The sequence below is a fragment of the Ascidia mentula genome, chromosome 4 (genome assembly GCF_947561715.1).
Source record: "Ascidia mentula chromosome 4, kaAscMent1.1, whole genome shotgun sequence".
In the NCBI taxonomy this organism is placed as follows: Eukaryota; Metazoa; Chordata; class Ascidiacea; order Phlebobranchia; family Ascidiidae; genus Ascidia; species Ascidia mentula.
In genome coordinates, this window is record NC_138569.1 from 1,800,747 (window position 1) to 1,812,748 (window position 12,002).

The window sequence follows — 12,002 nt, forward strand, 5'->3', positions numbered from 1 at the left end:
TTTTGGCGCGGGGAGTGTTTACACTTAAGTTTTATGAAATTCTGCAGTTATTTCTTAATACGAAGCGATTCCATTTAAAACGCAACACCTATATGACGTCACGCGTCACTGCAGTAAACAAAGCAACGTGCTCATTATTATATCCACACGCTGCGTTTGCGAATCCCACGCACATCCTGTTTTCATTGAACAGGTTGAATATAGTCAATGTATAGTGCTGGTAAGTCTGTTGTTGCTGATATGAGAGGCAACACAAGGTCTGCTGTAATGGATTTAGACAAGGCACTGAGGGGAGCCTACAGGATTTTTCGAAAGTATGACGAAGACAAAAGTGGAACTTTAGATCACAATGAAATCCTGAATCTACTCCAGGCAAGCTGGTTGCAAATTAGTTGGCGTATAAATAATGTGTAGAAACCACGTAGAGTTTGTTAGATTGGTGCTTAATCGGAATGCTTGGCAATATTGAAGCTGCTAACTGTTTGACTCCCATTATAGTGTTGCAAAGCAAATGCCTAATGCAAGAAATCAGCATACTCACTAAATTTAGCTTGTGGATATATTACCTTCTACGTTTTATAACTGTATGCATGTAAATTCCCACTTCAAGTGATATAAATACGTCCGTATTGTTTATAGAAAAAATGCTAATTAGTTTATAAAAACACGAAACTCTTTTTGTTTCAGACTTGTAACATCGCAGTGACGGAGCAAGAATGCCGAGAATGTTTGAGGGAACTTGACACGAATGGAGACGGTGGGATGAACTTTATTAATATTTTGTTGTGAAAATTATTTCTATGGCAACCACGGCTTCCGTTTATGATGTTGTGGTTTAACGTGGGAACGCTGCTAACTTATGTAAAACCCGCCTATGTGAATTAAAAATTTATATATTGTTCCCACCTATAAATATTTTATGGTGGATGCTTAAGGTATTGTGAAGATTTGCATACACACTATTTATGGTTTGCAACATTCGAACATTCGTTACGTCTACGTGTTTTTACTTTGTGAAAGTGTAACGACTTTGAAGGCCAATTGTTACAGTCAACACGCGAGCAAATGGGATTAGGGCTGTCTTGAAACACGTGCAATTTTTTAATCAACATGCAATAATGCTGTGTATAATTTAGTTTTTATTTAATATCATACAGGGGTTTGGGACTTTACCGAATTCATGACGTTCTTGGGAATGATCTACAGCATCAAATTATCCGCGACTGCAGAGAAATTGGAGAGCAACGAGAAAAAAGAAGATTGTGTTGCAGCAGAGTAAAACTTTAATCGGTCTTAAAGACCGCTTGTTGAGAAAACAACTTAGCAACTTTAATATATTCCTGTTTGTTTTTCATTAATTTGTGAGATTTACTGGAACTAAATACTCACGCAACAAAATAAAATGAACTGAATGAACAGAGAACTTTGAAAAATATAATATAGCCCTTTAATTGCAAGGTACATATTTTTCAAACTTCGCGTGATTAAATGATTCACAACAACCCTATGTGTTTATATATTTGTTTGTTACCTTTATTCGTTTTGCATGTGATTTGTGGAGTATCAAATAAAAGTCTGTGAAAAGGCCGCTTCCAAAATGAAAATATAGGAACCACGCATGTTACGCTACTGCACATGGTTCCCCTTGGCGTGATTTCTTGCGGTCTGCTGAGCAAATCAGAGTTTTCCTAGTTCATCAAATTTTTGATTAAAACTTTTCGGTTAAATTTTTTTAATTTTAGGGAGATAATGTAACCTAACAGGTAAATTGTTCTGGCTTCCATTGACTTTTAGATATTCAGTTAGTCAAAGTTGCATGCTTGCGGCCTACAATTCTAATATTGTTGGAAAGCTTGTTTTACGTGCTTTTAATGATAAAAAAGTTAGCAACAGGTAATGTCATCATAATTTTCTTCATAGAGTAAAACTATGCAAAATCAAGGATCAGCTGAACTGATCGGAGTTTCTGAATACCAACTTGATCCGATCCTTGATCACGGATCAATTGTTCCAGGATCGTGGATCAATCTTGATTGGGGATTGTGAATATACCACCCTTTAAAGTTGTGTAAAAATCATCAATGTTGTTTTTCCTAATTTGTTGTGATTCGATTTAAAATTTCTTGATCTGATTCTTGCAATCGTTGCTCTTTAAACAACATTCAGTTGAATTTTAACCAAACTTTTTACCCATTTTAACGATCATTTGCATGTAACGTTATGAAAATAAAAAGCCATATGGTCGAACAAAACAACATGTTGTGAACAGGGTTGCCATTTGGCCGTCTTCACGGCCAAATTCCAGAAATTTGGCCGTTTGAAAATCGGCCTGGCCGCGAAAAAATCGTTTGGCCGTAAGGCAGATATTTGGCCGAATTTGGCCGAATTTCACTTGGTACTATGTAAATCCACAAAAGGCATGCTGGTTTCAGGTTATCCATAGATTTGTGGACGATTGTGTTGTCATAAATATGTCTCAGAAAAATTGTTACGTCATAAACTAATCTTGACTGAGTTGGCAAAGAATTATGCTGCAATCGTAATGTTTTAGCAACATAACCGGTTTTGAAACCACTGATAAGCATATAGATAACAGTGTTTTAAACATACAATTTACGAATTTATTTCCGGCTATATAGTCGTTTCTAAAGGAAATCATCAAACTTATAACGTAATTTGGCCGAATTTTGGCCGTAAGAGAAAAAAAATTTGGCCGTCAAGTGTTTTGACCATCTGGCAGCCCTGGTTGTGAAATAAGGTTTGCTCATAAGTTCGTGATATTTATAAATTTCGTAATGGATTCGATTGATTTTATGAATTTTTTGGATTTTGCCAAATAGTTTTCGTCATGTGCTGCTGTCATTATTCTAGAAAGTTCGCCTTCGCGTCTTCCCTCATTTCTGTATAGCATTTGGTGTGATGTCATGACTGACACTGTGACACATACATACCTATGCAACCGAAACTGCATACTAGTACTGTCACCCTTTCCATTATGTGCGTTTTTTTGTGTATCATCGGGTTGTATTTTTTTTTTACAATTTGTACATGCAACAAATTCATAATTGTGGCATTATCCATAAAAAATAAAGCAAAAGCTAAATATGTAACATCCAGGGTTTTTGTTGCAGGTTGGTCATGGCTTTAGTTTTTTTCCTTTGTTTGCTAGCTTTTGTGAATAATGTTAGCACATGTAATGTCTCGTTTACTATTCATCCAAATGAATGTAAAGAACTCGATGGCTCTGCTGGGATGTCTGTAGACATATCATTTCAAGGTCAATCTGTGATATGCCACGAGAATACTGTGGGGAATTTGACTATTGGAGGTTTTATCTTCGACTGGTAAGTACTATAAACTGCAATACAGGAAACTGTGATGTAATACAGGAAGGTATTGGTGCAATTAAGTGTTTAGCAACGCAATTGTTTGACTCTACCTAATATCTGTCACATCAATATTATGAAAAATATTATGTGCATCAAATAATTGAGTGATTATTTTAGATATATGTATACCAGTAACCTATTTTTTTTAAAGCAGTGTAGATGACTTCAAGGATGGGACATGAACTGAAAAAAATCTGTGTAACAAATCATTTGGGCGGTTACAATTTCACTATAACCAGTTTATACATTGACCAAGAACAAACTCTGTGCATTGAAGTGAAAGCAAAAGGTAAACACTACCCTATGCTTAATTTCCCTCCGAAACTTTTGAAATATAGAGTAAAACTCTGCGCAATAATTTTTGCGTTAAAAACAATTAACAACTACAGTCTTAGGAACACAACTTACGGATTTCCTCATAATTCCGAGAGTAAAGAGACTGGCCCATATTCTTATTAACATTGTCATGTTTAACAGTAAACGTTTCGGCAAAAACTTATGCCATCTTCAGTTTGAATGACGCGGTTGGTGTAGCTCTATTATTATAAGGAGCTGACCTGACCGACGTCACAGATAAGGCTCACAAGGTTGGTGACGTCATTTTGCTATTGGCCACACACCACTAAGAGGCGGAAAATGCGCAGTATGCGACGCAAAATGCTAAATACACAATAAACAGCATAAAATGCAAAAAACACAATAAATAGAAATAGTGGTGCAGCAGTGCCGTCCACATTAAGTTGTGGTTGTGGTTGTTGCTGTAGTATGGACAGTGACTCCATCAGCAGGAGACGATACCTGTCTCGCCAGCCCAAGGATTTGTGGCGCACTAAAGTTAACCTTGTGAGTCGGGTGGTCAAGCAGGTGTTTGCACACCTCCCACATTTTCTTTTAAACATGACAATGTTAATGACAATATGGGCCAGTCTCTTTATACTTAGAACTACAGTCTTAATGTTACACAATTTTGTTGATAGTTTCCTTTATATTTTTTTGGTTAGGTAAACAAGGGAACTGCTTTGACTTTGATTGGAACTGCTTTGACTTTGACCTCGACTGTATTTTTTGTTGGTTTTGTTATAAACAAGAAGGTAAATTTCCTTTTGTTAAAAATAAAATTTGGTGGAGACCAAGTAATAAAATAGAGCTCTCTTGGCTCTGGAGCCACATGTCTGTTTTAAATTCATTGGGCCAAAAAGAAACTGTGTTTTTGTATCGTCGCACTATTTTCATGAAATTTACATATAACAGGCATTTTTTGTGATGTTGGCAGATATGCTAAGGTATATTTATCTTCTATTTTAGTGCAACAAAACGATGAAAGCAAACAACAATTGAAATGCTGGAAAACATCATAATCTGATGCTTGATGACCCATAACTGCTATTCTTTGTACTGGAACATCTTACCATTGCATGTGTAGTAACTTGCACTTCACTTTTTTTGCTGTTTTTTATATATATATATATATATATATATTGGTAGTTTTCCTTTGTGCAGTACATGTATTGCAATACTATATAAACACCATGCTTTTTATGAATCAAATCTTATGCTGTTACCAAAACAATTTGATTTGTATGTTTTGCACAATAACAAAAATTAATATGAAATTCCTGTTGCTGCCAGGCATATTGCAATTTACTGCTCTTCTGGCATAAACGTACTGTATTTTACGACGTTTCGTCTGCCATGCGGCGAGACTTCATCAGGTATAACGCAACAAAAACAAGAACTTACAAAAAGTTGAAGAGAAGCCCAACCCTGTCCTTAGAACGGAAGTAAATCGATTTGTCGGGTACTTGCACAGGGAGCGTGAGGCTTTGATAGTGAGCGAATTTAGGCAGTTGCACTGCACAGACGGCAGAACGCCCCATTTGTATGGTCTTCCTAAAGTGCACAAGCCAGGCGTACCCTTAAGACCTGTTGTGTCGTTTACCGGTTCCCGGGCTACATGCTTGCAAAGTTTCTTGCGAAAATAATCGCTCCTTTGGTGGGCAATAGTCCGCACCATGTGAAAAACTCACTCGAGTTTGCAGTCGAGGTACGGAGCTTACGAGTGGCGCAACATGAAAGCATGGTATCCTTTGATGTGGTGTCATTGTTCACCAATGTACCGGTATCCCTAGCAATCAACACCGTTATGGCACGCTTAGAAGCAGACGATTATCTCGAGGATCGAACGCTTTTGTCCCGGGAAGTCATTGCAGAGGGACTTAAATTGTGTTTAAACGCGACCTATTTCTCGTTTCTGGGCGAGTTTTACCAACAGGTGTTCGGGACGGCGATGGGTTCCCCCATATCCGTTGTAGTGGCTAATATTGTTATGGAAACTATCGAGGAGAGAGCCCTTACCACTTTTGCGCACCCTCCGCGTTACTGGAGACGATATGTGGATGATACGTTTACCATTCTTGATGCAGCAAAAGTGCAAGACTTCCTGACCTACATTAACAGCATCGAGGATTCCATCAAGTTACGTTGGAAGAGGAGAGTGGTGGCAAAATACCCTTCTTGGATGTAGAAGTTTACCGGGACAAAGATGGAGTTATCAATACTCGTGTTCATCGAAAACCAACACACACGAATCGCTACCTTTCGTTTCTTTCGGCACACCCAATAGAACATAAAAGGGCGGTTGTAAGATCGCTTATGGATACAGCCAAGACCCACATTTCAAGGCTAGAAGACCAAGCAAAAGAGATTAGTGTCGTAAAAAATGCGCTGCGAACAAACCAATATCCTGCCTGGATGTTAAGCGCGAGAACGGCATTTACCCAGAAGCATGAAACGCTCACTAGCGGAACAGTTGTAATTCCCTACGTCCCTGGCCTTACCGAAACATTGCGAAGATTGATGTCGGATTACGGCATAAAAGTTTACACGAAGCCTCATACAACGCTTGGCAATCTAATTTCACGACCCATTGCTACGGAGGCTTTCGAGCCAAAGGGGGTGGTCTATTCGATACCATGCAAGGATTGCAGTGGTGTATACATCGGCGAAACCGGGAGGGCCTTCAAGACGCGACTGAAAGAGCATCGCCGTGATGTCTCATCGTAAGATGCCAGCAAGACTGCGTTGGCCAATCATGCGGTGACATTGCGACATAAAGTTGACTTCGATAGAGCCCAAGTCCTGGAAATGGAGTTGGACCACGCCAAGCGGCTATTTCTTGAGTCGTTGCACATCCACAAAAATAGTGGTTGCGTCAATAACAAAGAACAATGTGTTTTGTTTCCGGCAGTTTACAACAATTTGTTGTAATTGTTGTATCTTCTGCAATGTTTGGTGCCTCTGCCTCTAGCACGTGAGTTGACAAGCGGTGTCAACGTTCCCCTTTTTTCTTTTTCTCCATGCGTGTTTCAGTGTGATGCAATTGTTGCGTTATACCTGATGAAATCTCGCCGCATGGCAGACGAAACGTCGTAAAATACAGTACGTTTATGCCAGAAGAGCAGTACATTTTTAATAACAAAAATTAAGGTACTGTTTTATTCTTTCTCCAAAAATATTATAATACTTTTACCTTTTGTTTTAACTGAGACTTGCCCAATTTCTTTTTGTAAAAGCGCTTTGCTAACAAACACCAGTCGGCATGTTTCGAAGAATCAAAACTAGTAAATGCTGATAAAATCTGTCACTTTGTTGAATTTCTCGTTATTATGAAAAGGCGCATTAAAAGGCGTTTCTTCAATAATTTCAATTGGAGTGCTACAAGACGTTTCATCGTTAATTTCAACACGAGCGTCATCAACAACGGGCAAATTATTGAAAGGGTTTTCAGTACGTCTTGTAGCACTCCAATTGAAATTTGGGTTTTCAGTAAAAACACCACGAAGAACCATGTTGCCTCCAAATTTGTTTGGCATGGGTTAAAGAAAAAAGTAGCGTTGTGGGCCAAGCAATGTGTAGCTTTCCAGCGCGCCAAGGTTCAGCAGCATGTTGGAGCTCCACTTGTCGAGAACAGCTCTCCGACATTTCGTTTCAATAGATAAAAAACGACATCGTTGATCCACTTTCACTTTGTCGAGATCAAAGATATTTTTTGACCATGGTCGACCGCTTCACCCGATGGCCGGAAGGGTTACCAATCAATGATTCCACCACCATCACTTGTGCACGTGCTTTTGTTTTTCATTGGGTTGCGAGGTTCGGCATTCCCAGTAACGTTTCGTCGGACCGTGGCCCTCAGTTCATTTCCGAACTGTGTACAACCATTGGTCAACTGCTGGGTATCAGTCTTCGCCACACGACAGCGTTTCACCCGCAGGCGAACGGCCTGTTGAAGCGCTTTCATCGCCATTTAAAGAGCACGTAAATGGCGCGTGTAACTGACTCCAATTGGTTGGAGTCACGGTGGGTGCTACTTGGTGTTCGGACCGCCCCCAAAGATGACGAGCAAGCCCCTTTTTTTAGTGCCATTGTCAGGTTTTGCCGTCATTGCGGGACACCTTGCAACGAATTTTGCAGCATGTGATGTCACGTCACGCCAGCCTTCGCTGTCTTTTGGATTCTGCGCGACTCACGCAATAAAGTATCAACCACCTAAATTTTTCTTTCAACAAATAACCTCGCAACAAGATGACATTGTTATACATCGTTAAGGGAAATCCAGGTCGTGTTTATAAGTTTGCAGAAAACAGTAGTGTTCGTGATGTGGCTACACTATTGCGTCAACCTTGCATAACCTTGATTAACCTTGTAACGCCGTGGGTTGAAACAGTGCGTGTGACCACGTACGTACCTCTTAGTCTGTCTGATCTTTTGTCTTTGTTCGTTCTTCGCTTTACGTTACACGTAACACTACATAAAAGATCATGATTCCTTTGAACCCGTCTTGTTTTCGTGACGCCAAACAACATGGTGAAAGGTAAGGAGCTATATATTGTATATTTTACGTACGCGTAACAGTATTCAATGACAAATCCTTTGCCACAGCATTGGTAACACAGTGGTAATAATGCAAGCCCAAGAAGTCATTTCGAATTTGAAAAAGTTAACTGAAGATTCCGTGATAGAACAACATGGAGGAATAGTTAACAGCCAAACAATCAGATCACTTGCTGAAGACATAGCGGAAGCTAAAAAAATTAACGACTTCGAGTACCTGCAAAAAGTAAACCGGGAAAGTCAACTCGAGAGACAGAGGATTACCAAGGATGCATTGAAAATGAACATAACTGTTTAGGATTATAAATGTATTGAATTCAGTGTTGCCTTAGAAATAAATGGTTTCTTCCGACTTCTGATTAAGTGTTCTGCTTTGTTATGTTGATCACTGTTGTGTTTGTTTATCATGGTGAATGTCATGCCATACCAAAAAAGTATACGTTGACTTCAACAAAAGCAATTTTGCCTCAAAAGCCTGATTATTGTGAACTGAAATAAAACCTGTTCAGATGTCTTCAACTGTTTCCTATTTGCCTTTCTAGTTTTGCAGTGTAGTAAGCATTGAAAGCCTAAATAATGTCCACCCTCCAAAATCCTTTACTTAAATTATATGACCATATTGTTGGCACAATAGTGCCCTGGTGGGATACAGTTTTGATGGTTGGATCTTTTTTCCTTTTTTGGATCGGACAGACAACGAGCAATTACAAGCCAGGATTAGAAGGAAATCTAATTTTTTGCCACAACAATGCCTCAGGTATAAACAGATGTATTATTGAGAATTTGTTTTTGTTAAATTGTTTATCACTCTAATTTGGTAAAGTTTCCGTTTAGTTTTCTAAAAAATGGCACTTTATTATAGAGTTAACGGAACTGAAGTATCTGACAAAATGCGTCTTTGAACTATATTGGATCGAACGAAACTTCGGATATTTTTGTACAATTCTGTCTGTTTCGTTCGGTTTAAGTATCATCGCTTGGAGGTTGCATCCAGAGGCAAGAGCTGTCATGGCTGAATGGCGATTTATTTCCGAAGAAATTCCTAACGTACAGCGGCACGAAATTGATAAATATCACAAATTAATGAGCAAACCTAGAGCAGATAGAGATACGGAGTCGAATAACTTTAGGTTAATTCATAAAATGAAGGAGATCGTTGACAGGAAGATAGAAATAACTCCAGGCCTTCGTATATTCACTTCATACTTCAGTAAGATTGTATTTACCATTTTCTGCTTTATATTCCTAATTATTGGTAAAATATTTATTCGAGAATCTTATCATTGTAACCTGTTCCATTGCAGAAAATCCGTAACATTCCAATGTATTTTGAAATCTCACGAAACTTATTTCACAACATATTGTTTGTTTTATTGGATCATATGGCTTTCTATTTACATAATGTTACATGCAAATAATCGTTTAAATGGAAACAAGTTTGGTTCAAATGAATATATGTTGATACTGTTGTTTAAAGAGCAACGATTACAAGAATCGGACAATGAAAATGTAAAACGAATCACAACAACTTAGGAAAAACAATATTGATGTTTTTACGTCAAGTTAACACAACCTAAACCGTTTGTACGTTTTAACACTATACGCGTGCATTTTCAAAACCTTTCATGTCGACTTCCTATTCGTTTTTGCCATTACAGTAACTGTAGATTACACTGTACTTGGTTTGAAAAATTGAATCGTTGACAGAATAAAATTCATTCAGATTTTATGGTTCGAGTTGGCACAAGTATAGTAAACTGGTCGTGTTTAGTGACAATATATTATGTTGTACAATGCGTATTGCAAGACATACATGACAGGTGAGAATACCGGAGACAAATGGACGTTAAATTTTTTGTGGTGCTTGGTGTCTGTTATCGTTAAATGGAAGATGCACTCTTATGAACTTGGATTCCTAATTTACCTTTTGTTTACGTTGAGCAATATGTGACTGGCCAAAAAGGCTACGGCAGATTTGGGCCAAAAACGTTTTTTAATGATTGTTTGGTGATCTTTCAGTTAAATTGGCTCTCTTCAAACTAATGACCAACAAGATGACGTTCAGTTTCTGTTTGCAAGCTTATTTGGCGCCACTAGTGTCAGCTCTCTTGATTTACCTTGTTTTAAGCTGTTGTTTTTAAATAGTGTGTGTGACCACGTACGTCCCTCTCGTTCTCTTGCGAGTTTATTGTTCGCAAAAGGTTATTTCGCAATGACCTAATATCATTCAAATAAAACATAGAAAGCAAGTCTCTTTTACCGTGTATAGGTTTGGCAAGGATACTTAGATACATATGTCAGGTTTTGCTAAATCTTGTTTATGAGATTTTTCGCCAGATCTTATAATGTGTATGTTTCGGTGAGATCACATTTGAAATACAAATAGTGCTGAATCTCGAGTTACGTTGACATCATTGTTTCAACAATGGAGCTTTTTCCTACGTGTGCATTCGTTGCGATTACTCCAGCGAGAGCAAGTTTTCGCCTGTGCATCGAAGCGTGACATTACCTTTTTTGTGCCCCATTGCCCTTTATAAAAGCTTGCTTTGGATTACACCAGCTATGAAGAGCTTTGCTTGGTGCTTCAATTGGCCGCCAATGAATCTGGCGAAATATCTCCCATAAGTAGAAATGTATCAGAAAAATCTATATATGTATCCAAACAATTTTACCAAACCTATGCATTCAAAGAGGCAAAAATCTTTTGTTATTTGTGTTGTGCGTTCTGCGACATTTACCTATTTACCCAAAGAGGATTGCAGCAAATATTGTGCATTCTGTAACCAACACCACAGTAATCATTTGCAATTGTATAATTTTGCATATATTTATTTGCAATAAACTAATAGTTCGCAATGTTGAAAAAAGTACTCAACACTGATTCTGTAAAAAAATCAAATGTAAAATATAATTCATACGTGCTCACTGAAATATTGCAGTGGGTACAAAACATACAAAAGTTTTCTCTGTAAATTGTAACAATATGTAGCACTACGACATTCCAAGAAAACAAAGCTGTGTCACGAAGGTGCTGGGACCGTTAATCGTGCATTTTCGACCGAAAATTTTTCCAGACTTTTTAGTGATTTCTTGTTTCGCTTTCCACTATATAAAAAGGTTGGTTTGATGCATAAAGTCTCTTGCACATCCCTTGCTGAGGGCATCTATCAAGATATAACACGAAGCAGCAAACTTACTGGAATACTCAGCTACAGAAACTAAAACCCGGAACAATAATTTAGACGTGAAAACAAAAGTAAGAGTGTAGTCGTGTTAATTTCGCATCCAATCGACAAAGATTTGTTAAAATGGCTTCCGTTCAATAACCACTCTTAAAATTGTTGGGAACAATAGTGCCCTGGTGGGACACGCTGCTGTTTCTCAATGCATTGTTTCTCCTAATTATTGGAGAGTCAATTGATGGTTGCGACCCAGGATCAGAAGACATGTTTGTGTTCTGTTACAACCCCTCCACTGGTGAGAAATAATTTGGTTTCATTCCAGAGGCTAATTAAGGCTGTATTAATATAGACACTTCCGTTGTCTGTTTATTTTTTATCTTACATTTATCCAAAATGATGAAGGCAAATAATTGCGTAGTTCTGGATGAACAATCCCTTTAAATTTGACGATCTCTGCTCTCTTATCTCTATTGTGAGGTTCACGGGCATCGCAGCCAAGCAGGATTTTTTTCCCGGTCAGGTTTCTCTTTGATTTGTT

The 12,002-nt window shown here is 38.2% G+C and overlaps 1 protein-coding gene and 1 long non-coding RNA gene across 2 annotated transcripts; both read left to right on the forward strand.

Annotated features, from left to right (window-relative positions):
• Positions 1–199: 199 nt before the first annotated feature.
• Positions 200–1,588, forward strand: LOC145899194 (uncharacterized). The gene is made up of 3 exons (XM_082987922.1): positions 200–372; positions 688–757; positions 1,158–1,588. The coding sequence occupies exons 1-3, from the start codon at positions 208–210 to the stop codon at positions 1,277–1,279; spliced, it is 357 nt and encodes a 118-aa protein (XP_082844048.1). The 5' UTR covers positions 200–207; the 3' UTR covers positions 1,280–1,588.
• A 1,552-nt stretch (positions 1,589–3,140) lies between these two features.
• Positions 3,141–4,909, forward strand: LOC145899486 (uncharacterized). The gene is made up of 4 exons (XR_014402490.1): positions 3,141–3,344; positions 3,541–3,678; positions 4,391–4,480; positions 4,695–4,909. It is a non-coding gene; the product is annotated as an uncharacterized LOC145899486 (long non-coding RNA).
• Positions 4,910–12,002: the final 7,093 nt, after the last annotated feature.